The sequence below is a fragment of the Cyanistes caeruleus genome, chromosome 9 (assembly GCF_971803275.1).
Source record: "Cyanistes caeruleus chromosome 9, bCyaCae1.hap1.1, whole genome shotgun sequence".
In the NCBI taxonomy this organism is placed as follows: Eukaryota; Metazoa; Chordata; class Aves; order Passeriformes; family Paridae; genus Cyanistes; species Cyanistes caeruleus.
The window spans coordinates 5,852,645-5,873,152 of NC_141709.1; the positions used below are offsets into that span (position 1 = coordinate 5,852,645).

The 20,508-nt window shown below is 41.8% G+C and overlaps 1 protein-coding gene across 3 annotated transcripts in view; it reads left to right on the forward strand.

Moving 5' to 3' along the window:
- Nucleotides 1–8,102: 8,102 nt before the first annotated feature.
- RGL1 (ral guanine nucleotide dissociation stimulator like 1) overlaps nt 8,103–20,508 on the forward strand; it is a 55,129-nt gene continuing 42,723 nt past the window's right edge. For 2 of the 3 annotated variants that reach the window (XM_023931627.2, XM_023931628.2), the window contains exons 1-2: nt 8,103–8,570; nt 9,461–9,571. In XM_023931627.2, the coding sequence (XP_023787395.2) occupies nt 8,544–8,570; nt 9,461–9,571 (138 nt within the window). In that variant the 5' untranslated portion in view covers nt 8,103–8,543. The remainder of the gene's footprint in view (nt 8,571–9,460; nt 9,572–20,508) is intronic. The other variant, XM_086842706.1, reaches the window with a different exon arrangement.

A 20,508-nucleotide genomic window follows, 5' to 3' on the forward strand; every position in this document is an offset into this window, starting at 1 on the left:
ATAGTTTCAAATACATTATGAAGGGTATAGTAATAGTATATAAAAGACAAAGCCTTTATCCTTGGGGAGCTTCTGGTAGGCATTGATCTGTGAGAAGAAGCATCAGTAGAGATGAAAAGCTTTTAAAAATAAAATGAGAGTCAAAAAGTGAGACTGAGTTTTGAGGGGTCTTAAAAGTGAGTATTAAGTAAGTGAATGAAAAAGAAAGTCTTAACGTTGCATTTTTACTGATCTGGTGGGTAGGAATGTGAGCTTTGGAAAGCTTGGAGTCTGCAGTAGATAGAAGACAAGAGTCACAGCAGCAGAAAGGGAAAAAATGGGAGTTGACTTATGCTGATAAAGGCATTTTTGCCTCCCTAAGGAAAATAGGCCACTTCCAAAAACAAGTTTAGCACTCATTCATTAAACCAGAGTGCCACTGTGTGTGTGGCTGGCATGGCATCTTATGGACATGACTGAGCCTCTTCCTTATCTGTGTTGTGACTTTACTCAATTGTGTTTCACCAGAGAGAGAACATCATGAACATTAGAAGTAAATGTGTTGCGGTCTGCACTTCAAAACTGCCTTTGTCTTGTTTTCAAACAGTTACTGAATTTATTATCCAAGGGTGGAACTTGCTGGAGAGGTTTTAGGTTATGAAAGAACAACTCTCCTGAGGAAGATTCATGGAAGCTGAAGAAGGCAAGTCACTGTTGTACAGACTCTTGTATGTAACTGTAGGATATTTTAGAGATGGAGGAAGTAAAAACAATCAAAGAAAAAGGTAACTCCAAACCCCCAAACCTCAGTCTCCGCAAAGCTGGATTTTATTGCACTGTACTCAAAAGATAAAATTTCTAATTTAGAGATTTCTGTGCTCAAGGCTGCAGTAGTTAGTAAAGCTCCGAAATTTTAATTGTTTGAGGAGTATGTGTTACAAAAAAACTTTGTGTGGTTGCAGAGGGACTACTATATCCATTTCTAGAGTTATCTGTTACATATTTGTTTACAATTCTCTTGTTTGTGGCTCCTCCCTGCTCAAAAGCAATCTGCGGGGAACCTTTCTGATTTAATAGGAGTCTGATTTAATAGGGCCTCCTGGGGGCTATAGAAAAGCTATAAAATCTTTGTAGGATTTGGTGAAGTCAGATAGAATGAATGTTGCATTAAAAAGATCAAGATAGCTACAGATAAGATTAATTGCTGCTCCCCTTCCCTTCAACTATTTCCGTTTCAGCCCAATGAAGAGGAGAAAACATTATAACAATTCTGACTTACTGTTGCCTGACTGCTGGGAAAAACTTTGGGTTAGTAAAAAACCTTCAAGGCTTTGTTGAGATCTGGCTGAGAAAATAGTCCATGGAATGCAACTGTGGGAATCAGGCCTGCTGGGACCCAGAACCAGAAAGATTTCATCCCTGAAACCCTAGGTGTTAGCTTCAAGCTCTGGGAAATATTTGTTAGGTTGAGGCAAGCTTGAAAGACCTGCCCATCATCCCCTAGTGTTATTATATTAAATTATGTTGATTATTCCAAGTTCTGCTCCCCTATTGGTTACCTGTTTCCCCTATAAGGTTATCTTCCTGGACTGTTCCACTCCCAACATTATAAATTGTTACTTCCCCTTGATGTCTGGTCTTTGGAGCCTGTCCCTATACGTGTGTGGTTTATGGGTCTCATCCCTACTTTATTTTCCTTATTAAAGTTCTTATGTTTTCGGGCATTCCATTGGACCTGCTCTTTTTATTTTGTGCCTCAGTTGCCCTGGTGTCAGGGAACTCTAGAGCTTTAAGGATTGTTGAAGCCACTCTCACCATGACATGCAACCATCTCCAGCATCCAGAAGATCTCTCTGAAATGACAGGCATTCAGCAGGGTCCCTAAATCAGGGTATAGGAACTTCTGAGTATCCTGAAACATGTCCCACAATAAAGGGGGGGGACATATAGTTCTTAAGTTTAATATGGATCATTTAGATTAAAAAAGCAAATAACATAAACTATAAGAATACAAGGATTTATGATTAATTTATCCCTGTTATTTTAATCTTAGAGGTCAAGAAAATGCAAGCACTAGGACTTTTTGTAGGAACAGCATTTAAATTCAAACGCTTAATTTACACGTTGTGGAGGAAACTGTACATGAAGGGAGTGAGTCAAACCTAAGACATGCTGCCATCTGATTACAACCCAATGAGTGGGAGGAACAAGGTCTTTGGGCTTTGAACTAGTTAGATATAAATACTGATCTCACTGGCAAAGGTCTGCTAAGAGGGACAGGCAGAGGGACTCCCCAGACAGAAGGGGAAATACTCCCAGTATCCAAATATCCCAAATAACAGGCACTCCAATATAATTAATAAGCCCAGAGTATTCTGGGGAGTGCTTGGATTAAAGGATACTGGAGTGATACAGGCTTCTACAGGAGGAAATGTTTCTCTTTTAAGAGGAAAAGTGAAAAAGACTCTGTGCCACAATTAGGAGATGAAGATCCTTATAGCCAACAGAGATTTATCCTGTTTAAACATACTGTAACAGGTCCATAAAGGCATATGTGCAGTATATCTGTAATCAAATCAAAATGATAAAGGGCAGAAGGGAAGTTTTGAGAACTCAATCAAATAGCTGAATTTCTTATTCTGGAAACTGAAACTTGCTGAAAAAGAACAGGAACCATGGCAAGTAATTTGGGAATGAGGGGGAGGACTTAGTACTAATTAGCCAATAATATAAATGATAAATTTGTATTGAAAGTAAGAATTGTCTCATGGAGAATCAGCCTGTGTATGGAGACAAGAGAGCAATGACAGAAAATCAGCATTGTGCTAAATCAACCCAATCTATATTGGTGCAATGGCAAATTTAATTATTACACCTGACTTAGGTGCAGAAAAAGATCTAAAACACAGTGAGGACAGTCTTTTGAGTAACAATATTGAGAGCCATTTGATTTATTTCATATCTGACATGAAGATTTTGTCTTAGCCATTTTGGTATGTTCTGTTATGGCACGGTTGTGTTCTTGTACAGATGAAATGATTGCTGGGTATATTAGCCTTCTGTTCTCAGCCTTCCATAATTTTTTGTTGGAGAAGGCAGCGATAATTTTTATTATTTCTGCACAAACACTGAGGTTGATTCAGGTCCCATGACAATGGAATTGATATCAGGAGAGTTACCCACAGTCAAATTTTTAATTGAGCAGTGCCTTTTTATATGATTAAAGTATTTATTCTTTGCAGAGAGTTTTAAAATTGTTCAAATAATGCCCTTGGCCTCTGCTCAAAGGTGAAATTTTTGGAAAGTTTGAGAAAAACATTTCATCCATGTGTGAATATGAGGAGAGTGGAAAACTATTTTTCCACTCTCCTCATAAAAACTAGAAGATTTTTGCTGCCTTCTTTTTAGCAGTTCTGCAGTGTGAGTAGCTGAGGCCTGTGGGCTAAAATATGACATTGAAATAGCCATAACTATGAAGAACCTTAGTTTTAGCTTTTATTTGACTGAGTTGTGAGCCTCAGAAAACAATATTCTCAGCATGCACTGCAGGATGTTGTTTCTTCCTTCAAAGCTGCTGAAATTTGCAGTAGAGAGTATTTACTGTGAGCGACTGAGGAGCTCTGCAGCACAAAATATTAGAGAAGGATATTGCTCTGAAGCTGCAGGGTCACGTGGCCATGGAATGGGAACAGAAAACCTCTCAAAGCACTTACGGTTTACAAAAAGTTTCTGCATGTTTTGTGATCCATGAAACTGAAAGTCGAGTTCTAGGACCTGATGTCTCTTCTGCAGGTCATTTCCAAGGAGCCCAGAGAGTGAGTAGGGATAGGGCTAAGCCCAGACTCTTAGGCCCTATTTGCACTCCTCTGTAGGCAGAGGCTCAGGGCACCTCTATCTAGTAGTAACAATCCAGTAACAATCTGCTGTTGTTACTCCCCACGACATAGCAGGGGTGCACTTTCCCAGCAATGTGCCCCTGGTTTTACATGCAGGATTGCTTTGAAGGCTTTCCCAATGGGAGTCCAGGGACTTGCTGATCCTGAAGGAGATGTGCCCCCCAGATCTGAGATTATGTCCCTTTGGACAGCACAGCCTGTGAAACAGTGCATGACTATCTAATTGCAATCACATGTGAAATCAGAGGGCCAGGGATGGCTGGATGTGCTTCCTTAGCTACATAATTTTTTGACTTAGCATAGTTAATTATGCAGCCTTATGAATCATTAATTTAGTTTTATGTATGGGAGCTCTGATGCATTTCCTCTGGCAATTTACAATGAAGCTGGTTAATATTTGCAATTACTTGAAGGCTTTTGTTTAGTTCTGGTTTCCAGGAAGACAGATTATGATGGACTTGTGTGTCTGGCTCTTTACTGAGCTGCAACTGCACTGTCACATCTTTCAGAGTGAGGGGGGAGCAGTGTTTTCCCTTTTGCACAGGAATGAGGCTTGCCAAGGTTGCAGAAAGTAAAAAAAGCAGACATACAGTGTGTAATGTAGCATTTTGTTCACATTGATTAGTTAGTTTGTAATTGAAATTCAATGTTTGATGCTAACAACTTTTCTGACTGGCTGATGTGTAATGATAGTGCATCTCAGTAATTTAAAGAATATGTTTAACCAAGTTAATTAATCTCAGATGAGGCAGATGGAAGACCTGGCTTACTTCTGCTCCCCTCTACATCAGCTCACAGCATGTGCAGAGCATTGCCCATACTGATGGAAATGTGAGGTAAGTGCCTGTGAGGTACTTTGTGCCATAAAGGACCTTCAGGAGATTGCAGTGCACTGAATATTAAGCAGCTCTAAAGCAGCTCATGACAAACTGCATAATGGAGTGGGAAGCTGGAACTTTGGTGTGCACGATGTAAAGGAACACTCCTAGGTGAATCTCCTGTAGTGTCTATGGTGAAGAGCTCTCTGCAGCCAAGCTACATGTCAGAGTGGGCTGTCAAAAAAGCACAGTATAAAACTGATTTGTGTTTGGATTTCTCTAGTGTCTGCATTATCTAGCTTTTGTGGTTCACCTGCATATGATTTTGTTTTTTTCGTTTCCATCTCCAGAACTGTAGGCAATGGCACTTGTTAGTTATTGAACTGAGAGCATGTTCCATAAACAGAAAGCAAGAACTTAGTATGGTTTAAAGAAACCAGATGAATAACAATCAATGAGATAGTCTTAACGGGAACAGTATTTATTTTCTTTTGTACATACTCACTTCAAAGGCATCCATTGCAGGGGTGTCTCTTTGGACAGGCTTTATTCTATATGATGGATTCTTGTATTTTCTATGGAATGAACAATGTCTCATGGAATTTTCTTTTTCAGTTATGGGTTAGGTAATGCCCTTGAGGTAGCATTGCTTTGGAGAAAAAGGAAATACTGTAAAAATGTTGACTACAAAGGCATGGTTACTAGGAAGTGTCTTGTATAACCAACACACAAGCAGTTCTGGCTCCTGGCCTACTCAAGCACCAAGGAGTGGAAATGGCTTGAGCTGGTGCTGCCATTAAAAGGACCTTCTTGAACCATTGCTCAACTTATGGCTTTTGTAATGCAAGGAGTGTATTTTTATTTTTTTAAAAAGAAAGAAAAAAAAATAATTATAGTGGTGTGGGTTTTTCCCATCTCCCAGTGAACATACTTCCCCAGTGAAGGTGAGCTGCGTGCACACCTCAGATACATGGCTTTGTCCTTTCAGGCTGTGTGATTTCTTTCTCTCCTACAGAAGCTGTCAGTAATCATTTTGCATCACATCATTGCTTCATCCTTTTCCTTTGCTCTCCCAAATATTATCCATATTCAGATATCTCTGACTTCTGGTTTCCTCCTCTCCTCCTGTCAGGCCCTGAGCAGGGGCAGTAAGACAAGCTGGTTTTTACTTCCAGCTGCTTTACGGATCTTATGCTTTGTCTTCCCGTGCAGGCATCTTCATGCCAACTGTAGCAACAGCTCAAACCAAGGGAAAATCATCACTCTGCCACTACCTTATTATTCTGTGGACAGTCAGCCAGTTCTTGTTGGGCTGTAAGTGGTCAATGATCTGCAGTCTGAAAGCTTTCCAGACCTCAAAGTATTTTCTTTTATAACATTTCACTATAAGAAGTGTAAAGTTGCATTCACAAGTAGATTTGTGCTTCTCTCTTGTTGCAGGTGGGAGGGACAGTATGCTCAGATATATTAGAGAAACAATTCTGCTTTGGTAAAAAAGGGCAGGCACAGGGCTTGATTATGGCAGGAATGTAGCTATTACATGTGAACATAATTTGGAAAGAACCAAATGTTTAATACAGTGTTGACTGTATGGTTCATTGGAATGATCTATGATCATTCATAGATCAGTTTTGTGATTAAAATCTGCTAAAAGAGCAAACCAGCAGTTCTACTAAACTGAGTTGTAAACTCTTCCTCATTTTCAGGCTTCCTTCTGTCCTTGAAATCTTTACAGAACATCTTTTAGATTAATCAGAGTCTGGTTGCTCTTCATGTTTTTCTGTGCATTTGGACTCTCTCTTGGTCTCAAATAAGTGGTTGTACAGTATATAATAGATTTTAAATGTAATTAAGTGTTACATATGCTTTTTCACTTTTCCAGTATTAAATAATCAGTGTTTGCATATATAAAGCAGATTTTTAGGGGCCTTGAAATATCCTTTTCCCAAGGCAGACAGTTATCAATAGAATGTCTGATTACTGCCCCTTCTGTAACCTTTCATTGTGACATGATTGGACTCTGTGATCTCAGAGATGGTTTCCAATCTAAACAATTCAATGGTTCTAAAGTCTGAGCACTGTATCTCCCTAAAAATAATCTGTGAAGAAAATCTAATTCTGTGCAATACTAATGGCAAATCCAATAAATAAAAAAGGTAGCTTTCTGCTGCTTGCTAAACCATGTGAGATCATCTGCTGGTCCTTCCTGGAGGTTCTCTCTGTCATTTGTCAGTGGTCAAGAGGATTCAGGAACATAATTTTTGAGAGGGCTTGTGCTCTTCCTTGAGTGGAAAGTCCTGAGCTTGTCTGTCCATAAGGTGTTCTGTAAGGCTCCAGTCTGAAACATGTGATTCAAGAGAAACAAAATAGCATAAAATACAGGAGCTCCTTCCCACTGTATTAACTCAGTGCCATTTTCTTTTTAGTGAAGAAATGGAAAGATAAGTGCCATTTCTTTGTGACAGCCAGCCAAAGTGATGGTAGTGCATGTAGCATGGCACCAGGACATCATCATACAAAAAGCTTTTATTTCAGAGTATTTTTTTGCCTTTGGTGTTGTATTTCTTGTGGCTGGATATGCATTTGCATATGCTGGCATGTTGCTCCTGTTCAATGGCAATTTGCTCTGCAGGTAGTCACACATCTACTGAGCTGACACGAGGGATTCAATGCACACTCTGCTTTCTACACATTAAAATTATGAAGTGGAAGAGCGGTTTGCAAAATCTAAAACATTCAGAATGCTCTTTGCAGTTTTACAGGAGAAGCCACATGACTGGGAAATCTACACTTCAGTTTGTAGGTGCAGTACATTTGAGTCAGGTTATTGATGTCTGTTTGTTCCAGATCACTTCAGGATCACACATGTAAACTAAAAGCACAGCCTGGCAAGTGATCAGATCAGGGCACCTTGACCACACAGCTCAGTCTTGGTTTTATAGCTGAAAATAATCCTCCTTGCTTCTGTATGATTCCTCGTTTAAGAGGCATAAGTGCTGACAGCCCCCAAGCCTGCAATTCTCCGCAGGTCATCGGTACTAACACTGGTGGAAATAAAACAGGAACATGCTGGAGATCAGTGGCGGGCTTTGGGAGGTCTGAGCTCTGTTTCAATTCTTAGCACTTTCGTTGCCTTGCACAGCAGTTTGTGCACTTGAATCATCCTTATTTTAAGTCCCAAAAAGCAGGTAACTAAAAACAGCTCAGGAGGCAACGAAGTTATTGGGGTTTTTAGGGTGTCTTGAGATCGTCGTGTCAGCACGCAGGTGCCTATCATAAAAGTATCCACAGGTGCGTGGCTCATGGGTGCTTCTTTGTGAGCGATACTGAGTAAAAGTGAGGACAGTGTCGGCGATTGGCGGGCAGAGCTTACTGAAACCTTTAATTTCCTTACTTTCCAACTGGCAGAAGTAAGTTTTTAAAGTTAAGCATAGCTTAAAACTCATTGCAGCCCGAACGCCGGACCCGCGACGGCCCCCGCTCCCCTCGGCCCTGCCCGGGCACGGACAGAGGAGAGAAGGAGGGGAAAGAGGGGAAGAGAGAGATGAGGAGGAGGCGCTTCTGTGGGAGGCGGGCAGGAGGCGTCCGCTGCATGCGGAGCCGAGCGGGGGCTGCCGGGGCAGCACTTCCAGACAGGGTGCTCTGAGCTGGGCTGCGGCCATAAACAGGAAATCCTGCGCGGGCCTGACCGGGCCGAGGCGGCGCCAGGCACGGCCGCCTCCCCCTGTCCATCCGTCCGTCCTGCCCCCGCTCCATCCCTCCCGCGCCAGCCAGGAGCCACTCGGCTCGGCCCGGCCCGCGGCGGGCGCAGCGCGACGCGTCCGGCCAGGCGCCCGGCAAGACACCGAGGATGAAATTGTTGTGGAGAGCGAAAATGGTAACCGCCTGTCCCGTCCCCTGCCCTGCCGCCGGTCCCTCTGCCCAGCGATGCTCAGTGCCAGGGATGCTGTGCCCGGTGCCGGACGAGGCCGTGCCAAGCGATGCCGTGCCCAGGCCTGGCGGTGCCGTATTCGGCGCCAGCGGTGCTGTGCCCGGTCCCGGCGATGCTGTGCCTAGTGCCGGGGGTGTTGTGTCCGACCGATGCCGGCGATGCCGTGATCAGCGGTGCCGTGCCTGGTACCAGGATTTGCTGTGCCCAGCGATGCTGTACCCGGTTCCGAGCAGAGCCGCTACATCACACGTTTGCTGGAAGTTCGAAAGACTTTGCACTCTGCTTCATTATCCTTCAATTTTTTTTCTTGTTCTTGAAAGAATGGGTTTTTGGGAGGGCAAATCACGAGCGTTTCAGATCACTTCTTCTCAAGAGAATTAAAATGTCGCTGTGTTTTAAGTGCTCTGTAGCTTCAAAGATTCAAGGCTGTCTGCCGAAGTAATTCAGCAGTTTTAAAAGTGCGAATCCTTCTCTAAATGAAAAGCCGAAGAGATTAATTGCTGTAGAAACGCGGGGAGGAAAGAGACGACTGTTAATCAAAACCAAACTATTTCCTTAGAAGACTTTATGCAACTTTTTAAAATATGTGCTAGTCTGGGAAAAGCAGTTATATGGAAAGTCAGGGTACCCCGGTACCACAGGAATCTTGCCAAGAATATCTCCAGTGCTCCCACAACCTAAGGGTATCCTGGATTGCTTTGAATGTTGTGTTTACTTTGTGCTGCCCATCTCCTCTGCTCTGCTTGGAGCAGCAGAGCACCTGGGATAGATTGTGGTCAGCAGAAGGGGTAAAACGTTCTTTTTCATGTTATTTTTCTTTCTCTTTTTCCTGGCAGACCACATTTCAGGATGGGGGTGAAGAGGTAGAAGATGGAGCTGTCTACAATGTCACCCTTAAAAAAGTGCAGATTCAGCAGGCTGCCAACAAAGGAGCAAGGTGGCTGGGGGTAAGTGAAGCTAGCACGGGGGCATTGGGGGCAGACTGCTCATGGACTTCGGAGCAGTCTCCAGGGAGCTGAATTCCACAGGAATTGTTACAATATTAACTTTTAGCACTGACTGCTCTCATTATTTAAAAACAAAAAAGAACAAACCAAACGCTGAACTAGTCTGCCTGCGTGGTCTAAAATAACACTCTCCTTCTGTTGACTTTTCTTGACCTGTAAAAACAATTTGACCAGCTGTGGCCATGTATCAGGTGATTCTTGGTGCAGAAATAAGGATCCTAGCTTATGGCCTGAGAAGCTGAACATTTAACAGTTCTTTCAGACTGGACTATGGCTCGTTTCTGCTGTCAGGAACCTATCTCAGGTCTCCAAACAAATAGTTATGTTATTTTGACTGGTGAAGGTCCCTCAAACTCAGCAGAACTTCCTCTGAACTTAAAGGAATATTGGTTTTGGTCTTATTTCTGTATTGCTTTCTTAGTGTTTCTGCAAGAATTACAGCTTTGTACTATTTTTCAAAGCATGAAGGCTTTAATGGTAAGTAAAATGAGCTTAAATGCACACAGTTGATTTGACATGCTGCTGAGTGCCTTCACCTTTTTCAGGCCAAGTCCCCAGATGATAAAAAATATCCTCACTTGACTGGAATCAGTACGGCTATGGCAGCTGGGACCAGGTCTGCAGGAGATGTATATAACTTTCATAGTATTTTGTTATGTTTATTTTTTTTCTTTGGGATCAAAGGCAGTAATATAAGAAGTTGGCTTGATGTAGTATCCATGTTGGTATTTTAAAGACTTTTAAAACTGCATTGAGATTTATATCCATTTTCTTGTGAAGCTCCCGTGACATGAAGCAATACAGCAGAGCTGAAACCAGAGTCAGGAAAAATAAGCAAATTCTACCCTGTATACAGAACGTGCTTAGAGTCTCCCCTTCCCATGTTTCCAAGAAGTACACAGAGTACTAATCAGAACAGATACTTTCAAATCTGGTTCCCTGAGTGGCAGATTTCCCATTTCTGGTTACTGTTTTTTACCAGGAAAAATACTACCAAGTATATTTGAACTCCTGCAACTTTCCTGGCTCGTTTTGTGTAAGAAGTGAAGATCCTACTGAGTGTGTCTGTGTCCCATAAACATAGCTCAGAAAAGTAGAATTTTTTTTTCCTTCTTGGCCTTGTTCCTTGTAATAGAAGGAGTTTGCCAGACCTTGGTCCTATTTCTCAAAGGGAGCATGTATGTTCCTGCAGTCATCCCCACAGCTGATGCTGCCCATCCCAGTAGGAGGACTAGGGACTGCAAAGTCAGGGCAGTGACTGTCAGGTTCCTGTGGATGTTGTTGGTTTTTTCAGGTTAGAATGTTTGTGGGGAAGGAGACAATGTGTGAGAAATCCACACCTGTTCTGGGCATAAATCTGTGACTTCAGCTTCCAGTCTGGCCTCTTTCATGAGCAAAAAAACCAAATCTTATGTATATTATTTAAAAATATTTTGGAACCTTTGAGCTGTTTGTTTCCCCTAAACTCTTCAGAACAAAGTATTTTAAGCTCTTCTTGATGTCTTGTTTTATTAATGGCTTTTTTTGTAGTCCTGATATCAATAAATAGCCTCTAACCCAGAGGACTATTTATGAAGAGCCATCCCTGCCCCCAGCAGTTTTGCTTTAAAAAGCCAAATTGTCTCTTTTAGAACTATCATCAGGTGACTTTTTTTAATCTGGAGTTTATAAGGGTTTATGTTTTTTTTCCTATGCTTTGAAACTCGTTAACACTAAATTAACAAGGTGTTGGATTTAGCAATATTGGTCTTAATTTTTTTGATGGTGCTCTAAGGCTTAGGTTGAAGATTCAAAGTCAACAACCTATTTGTATATCAGCAGGTATTGAGCCTACACAGTAACTCTCTTATCAATCATATGCATGCCTGGATTTACTTTTTAAAAAACTTTTTCTCAGTGTCAGTTTGTGACCTGTAAAATTCCACTTAGCAATATGACCCCTTCTGAGGCACCGAGCTTCTCCTGGTTTGTTGTGGCAGGTCAAGTCTAATTAACCTTCCCTAGAATTCTCCGTCCTTAGAACCCATCCAGGGTCACAGGGCCGTGTAATGAGAGGATGGATTGTTTAAAAGCCAATCATAAGATTCCAACTAAAGCACTTTAGACACTTGCCTACTGAAATACAAAAATGTCTTTCTTGTGTTTCAAACTTCTACAACTAGCAAAAGTAAAAGAGAAAAGGCTGTGACTTAAGCAGGCATCAGCAGTTCTGAAACTTTCAGAAGTATGAGGCTTTTGGATAATCACTGAATTTCTTGGCTTTAAATTTAATATTAGACATCAAAGGATGCTAATAATAGCCACTGCTTTTGTCACTACATACTTAGTCACTAAATATTTAGTGTAGTTTAAAACCTTAGGTACTAGAATATTAGGGAATATTAAAAGCTCTAGTGGGAACTCAGTATTGTGAGAGATACTGCACAAAAACACTGATTTGACTTAAAAGAATGTGCAGATGTGATATTTAAAGAGGATTGTTTGTACATATGTCTTAGCTGATGATTGGTATCAAAGCTTCAAAAGTCAAGTGTACCTTCAAGAAATATTGAGAGAGAATCCCTTCCAAAAACATCCTGGATTCAACCAGAGAAAGCATGAATGCATTTTTTTGAAAACAGAGTGGGTTTTTGTGTTTCCACGATAGATTTTGAGAAGTTTCCAGGATCCTGGAGAGAGAGGAACAAGCTACTAAAGCCATGGAAGCTGAGATGCATGGGCTGACATCCTTCTGAGAGAAAAGGATGGAGAAGTAGAGATTTGTACATATGGATGGCACACACTCAGAAGAGGGGATGAGGAGGATTTGCGGTGGACAGTCATCATCAGTTTGGCATTATGTCAGGCTAGAAAAAAAGGCAGGTTGGTAACTGTAAGGGAAGGTTTGGGAGCACAGTAAGGAATTTGAATGATGTGATTAGAAAGAGAATGTTGTGTTTTAAACTTAATTTTCAGAAAGAGCCTGAAAAATGAGATTCAGCTTCCCTCTGAGGATGCGAATGCAGCCCATAGAGAGGCTGGATGTCAAAGAGGATGGTGCTATTGTCTGTGAAGAAAAGGCACCAAAGCATAAGAGACAAATTTGGGGTGGGGGGGGTGTGTTTTGATCTTGGACTGACAGTCAGGTACCCATGAAATGAAATCAGACGAGTTGAGTCATACTGTAGCCAGTAGTAGGTAAAAACAGCCAAAGAGGGGATGTAAAAGTAGATCAGCTGCTAAATACCTGAATTTCTGTGGCCAGGAGTAATATGCTGATAGTGTGAATGGTGTGGGGAGGTGAACTCCAGCTGGTGATCTATGGGAAATAGTAAACAGTTGAAGAGAAGGGAAAAAGCAGCAGGTAGAGAAGTATGTGGAGAGATGGGGGGAACTGGGGAAGGAGGAGGAGTGATGCAGGAAGAATAGATGCATGGTTGTGGTGTGGGCAGGTGGACAAGATTACTAAAATAGACGCAAACCAAGTTTTGAAATGCTGTGGAGTAACTATTGTTGAGCCCCCTGTTAAGCAGCTGGAGTGTTTTATCTCCCCATTACAGGAGTTAGGGACGGATAGGCCACCACTATACAGCCTTGGGAGACCTGGGAGACGAGGGAATGGTGAGGAATGAGCTGGTCAGACAGGAGGGGCTTCTGAATACTTGCAAATGTCTTTCCTATCAGTCCTTTATCTAGGAAGGAGTGAGGAAAAGGGAAGAGACCTACAATGTGTGAGTATTTGGTGGGACAGGTCACAGGAAATAAAGCCAGGAACTAGAGTTCCCCAAGCCTCAGTGCTGATTCTCCACACCTGAAATGATTGCTGGGCTTTTGGGGTACCATCAAGTTTCTTGCTTTACTGATGGATGACATGAACTCCTCTTCCTTTGAATCTTAAATATCCAGACAGCAGATAAATAGTCTGCTCACTTATGGCCAGGCTACCTGGTTTCATTAGGCACGGATTAAACATCTAGAGGAGATTTTAGAAACTTGGTTTTTGCTTTTTGCTTTCTCTTTTTAGCTAGAGCTGAACTTTGGGCTCTGGGGTTTGTTCAGGCAGAGATGGATGCAAAATATAGCCTTTCTTAAAGTGTCTTTAATATTACAATGTTGGGTATATAGTAGAACATGTTCTTCCAAAATTGTCAATGAACTACTCTTAGAAGGGTGCTTTTCAGTACCTTAAAATGTTAAAAGAGGGAAAAACTGAAAAGCAGCAGATCTATTACTTAATATTTGTGTGTTTTCTTAGCACTGTTATTACTTGGCAATTACCTTTTCTGGAAATTTGTGTTATTTTAAAAATAAATTTTTAATTTTATAAAATTTTATTTATTTTTATTTAGTGTGAGTGATTGCCTCACACTGAAAACTGCAAGTTTGGCTTCTAAACACTTCCACAGTCACATGCATTGGCAGGAAGCTTGAGTTGGACAGTTCAGACAGAAGAACATTGCAAAAACTTGTGGCTAAGTAATCTGTATCCCAGTTGGGACCTGGGATGCAGCCATCTCTCTGACTCAATCAATATGTCAAAAAAGAAGCTTTAGTCTGGATTTCTTTCTTTCCAGCACGGACCTCCTAACTATGGGTTAAGTGGTGCCTGCAATCATCAACATATAGGAAAAAGCAAAACCTCACATTTTCTCTGAGCCTGCTTCTTTCCTCCTACATGCCCTTCTGAGCCTTCTGTGGTCTCTTTTTCATCTTACCCGTAGATTACAGATGTTCTGGTCGAGTGTAGTTTCCTGTGGAAGCAGCAGGCAATGGCTTGGCTGACCACAGTACAATTGCACAGCAAGCAGCTTGCTGTTCTGTCTCTTGATTTAGAGCGTGTGTTGGTCACTTGGCTAAAGCAGACTCTTTAATCAGGTTCCTTCAGCCTGTCCTGACTGCTGAGATCAAGGCCAGGGTGTAGTTCTGGCTGTATATTTGGCAGAAGCAGAAAAACAGCTCCCAAGGAGCTGACAGGCTTCCTACGGAAACTGAGCTGTGCTACTGTCCGCTCCAAAGTCTCTGAGGAGCTATCTTGGAGAAGGAAGAAGGATGAGGTGTGCTCACTTTGGTTTTGCTTGGGGAAAACCTGTTGCATGCTGGAGACCCACAAAGTAACGTATTCAGAGGGAACTGAATGATTTTATCTATAGACGTGTACACAGTTATCCAAAAGAAAGCTTTGGCATCTCATTCAGCTTGTTTTTTTTGGTTTGGAGTAGGCTCCTTCTGTCCTTCCTTCAGTTGTGAGTGTAATAGTACCATGGTACTATTCGTAGCCCTTATTAATGACTTCTTATGGAATATTTTTCTCCTCGTTTCCTGGTTTAGGCTCCAGGGATATCCTAAGTAGCAGTCTTGGATACAGTCATCAGATGGTTAATAGAGGCTGTGTGTGTGTGCAACAGACACTCAAAAATGAAAACTAAGTGTATTAAGAGTTTTAAAAAGGAAGCTTGAAAGATTACTATCCATTACTTTCCTAGTTCCAAATCCAAAATGCATAATTAGAAGGGTGACTGGCTTTGTAGCACAGTGTTATGCTCTCAGTTGAAATTAAAACCTCCAACTCCAAGCTGCCAAAGCATGACAGGGTGGCAGTGCTTTAATCCTGTGGTGTTAGGAAGACTGAGTAAGGGCTGAAATACCCTGGCACAGCCTTGAGGAACTAGGGAGAGACAGGGGCAGCCTCCCTTCCTGGGGCTGTGCAGCAGCCCCTCTTGCTAATGGTTCTTATATCAAGTGGAATAACATGTTAAGGGAGCCTCTTGAGTAAAGCTGCTGGAGACTGTTCAGTTGCTTCACTGGTTGTGTGTATCTGCATTTTGGATATCTCCCAGCCAGCCTGCTCATGGACAGAACTTGCCCTTGGCATTTTACCTGTGTCATACAGGATTAGAATGACATCCTGTGCTGTAATTGCTTTCATCTGGGAATTCCTCTGACAGCCCGGATGACTGTTTTTTTAAAACTGTGCTACTTGGATGCTACAGGTTCTCTCTGAGTTCCAGTGCCTTAACTGTCTTGCTGCTGACATCACTGAATGTTATCTTGCTTGCTCTTTAAAGGAGCAGTAAGTGAGAGGAATAACCCCCAAATTTTGCTTGCTCTGCAATGGAACTGGCACTTTCTTTCTGAATGCTAGATCTAGGTCACTTGTTAGGTTAAGGAAGAGTTGGTAAAGAATATAGCTATGCGTCATTGGAAAGCCTGTGAGATGCAGCACATGAACCTGACTGAAATGTTGTGCAGAGAACAGCCCTGGAGAAACGATTAGTTTCACTGTTTGGGTTTTAAGGAACAGGCTGAAGCATTTAAAGTATGCTAGTCACACTTGGATTTAAATTTAACCTTTGTAAAGCTAATAAAAATTTGTGTGTAAATGCATGCTTTGAACTTGCACCTTTTACTACTGCTGTTTTTTAAATATATAATTTCCTTTAGCCAGCATGGTAAGGGTGCATCTGTGTGAAGAACCCAGCACAAAGTAGTCGACAATGGCTTAGCCCATTGGAGAAAACTGGATTATTTTGTGTAACAGGGGTAAATAAATGATAACTCGATCTGCTCTTGCTTGTCTTTGTGTAGTGTCAATGTATAGTGTCTTGTAAAGCAGGGGCAAAAGGTGTGTTAATACCACATTAAGATAGTATCAAAGGTTGTAAAAGATGATTCCTAAAGGGAATTGGAGCCTCACTCCTGAAGGGTTGAGCAACTCACCAGCAGTTGTCTCTGAAAATGTCACGGTTTGCTCCTGCAGTCTCCAAAAAGTACTTTTGCACTTGATTCACCCCAAAAATTGCTATGTTAAGCATACAAGCTTAAGCCATGTTACAAGCTTAAGCTATGTTAAGCCATACGAGCTCTTCAGAAGTGACTTGTAATTTTTCCTGAGTGGTATACTAGCATGTAGGGCTCAACTATAATGTCTGTGTGAAGTTTTTAGACCTAATGGAATAAGAATTTTATTGATGAATGAAGATGTGTGTTTAATTTTTTTTAATTATTCTTTAAAATTTAAATAAAGTTTTAAAGCCTTAGTGAGGTATTATATGTTTTGCACATGGAAATCCATTTACTGTTTATGGAAATCCTTTTACTTTGGACCAAACTGATCTCGTGCTAATGCCTGAACACTGTAGTTCAGTTTAGCACCATGCCACTAATAGGTGGCGATTTAGGGACTGCAAGGAAAGCAGAAACATATCCAAGTGAAGTGATAATGGTCTTGCATTCTTAAAGCACCTTTCACCCAAATAACTTTCAAAGCATGGCTGCAAATTTTCTCCAGACTGACTGTGTTGGATGTTGTAATGTAACACAGCACAAAAATAGGATTTGGATAGGGATTAAAATTCAGCTTCAGTGGTGTGGCCTGGGTTTGGGAGATTCCCCTTTTGCTGGGGAGGTGGGAAAGAGATGAGGAAAAAATGTTTCTGGGACAATGTGACTTCAAAAAGACTGAGGTTTTGAGGCTGCTGAAGGGTTTGAACCATTAAAAAAGTCGGGGGAGATGAATTAGGTGTCAGAGCTGCATGGTAATATTTATTTTGTGGCTTCATAGTGTTATCACATGGATAGCTTCTTCACATGTGATACATGCAGCAGGGAGCAACTGCTTAGCAAGGCACAGCAGCACATGGAAACAATTTAGGACCAGAAGTGAATTAATTAAAACCATTTGGGAAGAAGACCTGGACTTCTGAATCCAGAGTTCTGTGGAGGCATTTTCTCCCCATGGAATAGCAGTTGTGAAAGGAAGCTCAAATACCAAGTTACAGCAGGGAAGGCGGGAGTGAAGTAACTCCTCGCTTATTCCCCCGTCTCAAAGTAGGAGAGCTAGAAAGGGGATCCACAGGTGGAAAGGGATTTGGAGATACCAAAAAGATGAGAGCTGTTATATTTGTGTCTTGGTGCAACTGGGGTTGACATGCAAGTTTAACAAAAACTCCTCACAGGACTGAGGCTCCATTTTGGCAATGAACAGGATATTGGAAAAGCCTTCAAAACAGTGAGTAGAGAAGGGACATGTTGTCTCCAGGAGAGAGCAAGGGGGGAAAGAAATTAGTGATTCTACATTGCATGTAATTAACCTGAAGGGGCTTGCTGCTAGCAGAAGTAATTGAGTCCAACTAAATCCAGGATTCAGAAAGGATTGAACATTTATATAAATAATAAGAACAAATGCATGAGATTCAAATCACAATACATTAATTTTTATGGTTTGGGGATAAAAGAAATACGTCCTGCAGCTGAGAAGAGCCTTCTCATTTAGACTGGGTGTTATTTCTTCACCTTCCTCTATAGCACCTGGCCATTGTTAGAGGAGGGAAAACCTCTAGTTTAGTTTAAAATGGCAATTATTATGTGTGGCTGTTTGTAAAATTCTGGTTTCAATTTGTTTGCAGCAGATGTTTAATGAGGGAGAGTAAGATAGAACACAGGTACTTAACAAAAGAATCATGAGAACTTTAATGCCCAGGAGGTGTCAGGGCCATATTGCCACATGCTACAGGAGTTTGGTGTGGGCTGGTTTTCCAGCAGCCCTGAAACCTCCTCCTGGTTAAGGAGTGCTCTGGGTGCTCAGAGCTTGCTTTTTTTAATGTGTGTAAAGCAAAACTTTGCACCTGTGCAGTTTTAGACTCTGCAAAAGTAGGAATTGTGTGGATTGCCCTTTGCTTTACCCCATTCAGCTTTGCAGTAGCTGCTTTAAAAATGAGGCAACTTGAGCAGAACAGGGTACTCTACATGTGGGCTCCTCAGACATTTTTTTGTCTGTTTTTTGTTGTCGCTTCCAAGCATTGCAATGAAATATGTAATGTTCTACGTACTGCAACCCTTCAGGTCTTTTCTGATTTGTGTGCCACTGTGGGATGTCTGAGGGTAGGACTTTCAGCAGACTTTTTTTTCTGGCCTCTCACATTAATCTCTGTTTAGTTGCATAGGCCATCTGTTGCACATCAGAGTGTAGCTCCCCTTCAACAGCTTCGGCAATGAAAATGAGATTTGGCAGCTCCACCTCAGGTGTTTGTGCCACTTTGCATGGTGATATTTACTAACCTTTTGCTCTGTTGGGTTGCAAACTGATGGAGTTATTTTTCCTCTGTGCCACCTCCATGGCTGTCCTGCACATGGCTATGGCAGCAGTCACTGCCATGTGCTGCACCTGGGCCAAAATGGCACTAAGGAGGTATAGGCATTTCAAGTGCTTTTGTGGAGTAATCCTGTTACTATAGTGTATTTAATCTATTTTTCTCTTATATTCTTCCCACCTTTTTTGGTCTGAAGGCAGTTTAAAAGATTATTTTCTTTCCCCTTCCCACCCCCTCACCTGCTTCGTACTGCTTTTCTCCCTACTCAACCTTTCTTCCAGTCAGTAGCTGTTTCTTCCTTTTTGGGGAGTCCATGGGCTCTTTGTGCAAGTAAAACAACATGTTTTTATTACCAAGTGGCATTTTCCTTTGAAAGGTCTTAGAATGATTGAACAATATGGAATGATTGAATGCTTTGAGATAGCCCTTGGGCTTCTAACTGGAGACTTGTGGTTGATCTTATTAGCCTGCCAGATCCTAGTGGCTCCTTGTTAGTATCTGTAAATCCTAAAGCAGAAATAGACCATCACATTAGAGCTAGCTGGGGTTTTCCTCCCTCCTAAATATGGTTTATGCCCTACAAAAGCTTGCATGTATAGGACTTGCCTTGGGGGAGATAAAGAGTTAACATTGTCCCACCCCAAACCCCTTATGAAGGGTGGCCCAGGTGCTCTGATTGGGTTTGAGTCCCTGGCGGGGGGTTTCTCCCTTGGTGAGCTTCTACTGGTCCCTGACCCTGAACTCCACCCTCAAAGGTGGAAACCCTCGGGGGTTCTGTCCCTCAAAAACCCCTGCTGTGCCTCTGTTCAGAGCTCTCTGTTCTGGACCTGACTTTGTTCCCATGCTGCCCGTCTTGTTGGTGTTTCATGCTGGTCCCCAGAACCCTGCAGCTTCCCTGGACGAGATCCCGAGGTTGTGGACTGCAATATGCATGCATTGAGTAAATTGAGTTTCTCTTTTGACTCGAATTGAGTGCAGAATGTCCTTCAGTTGTGTAGAGGATTCCTGTGGATAGAACTTGTCAGATGAGTTTCCTAACATTTCAGAGATGTGTTGATGTTGGGATGCTGTTATCTTCAGTGCAAGAGAGATTAATTAAATGCTCCTGAAGTGCATTTGAAACCTGGTTTAAATATTCCATGCAAATAAAGGAAGAAAATGATTATAAGATATACCTCTGCTTTTGTTTGATTGGTTTGTAGTAATCTCTTGGCTGTAGTAATCTCTACTCTAAGAAACAAAACCTCTGACGTGTTTTGTTTCTTAGAGTAGAAGCCCTTTAGGGCAGGCCCGGTGTCTTTGGTTTGGAGATGGCAGCCATTGTGCTGCTGTTGGAAATGCCCCATGAGTAACAACAAGGTGTTTCTCTTGGAAGGCAGATCTTAGGCCTTTGCATTCCTCCAGTGGAGTGCTTCAGATTGATTCTGACTGTGCTCTGGACTCCTGGCTCTCTGAAGCAGAGAAAATGTGAATGAACAGTTTTTACATTTCACATTCACTTGCACACTTAGTTAAAGCATGAGGTTTGTATTCTTCCTGCAAAAACAGACATTTTGTTCAGGAAAACATCAGGTGGTCAGGGAGAAAAGGACAGAGAAGAGCAAAGGTATGCTATTAACTCCTGGTGGGTAATTAAACAACCCCCTCAAAAAAGAAGAATCAAACCAATGTGGACAACTTCTGATTTGTCTGTCATTTTTTCCCTTTTTTCTCCCCTTACTTGTAATCTATACTTACTTTGCATACTGCCTCAATACTTCCACATAATTATGTGTTTTGATTTATGTCCATCGCTTAAGGATTTCAGTT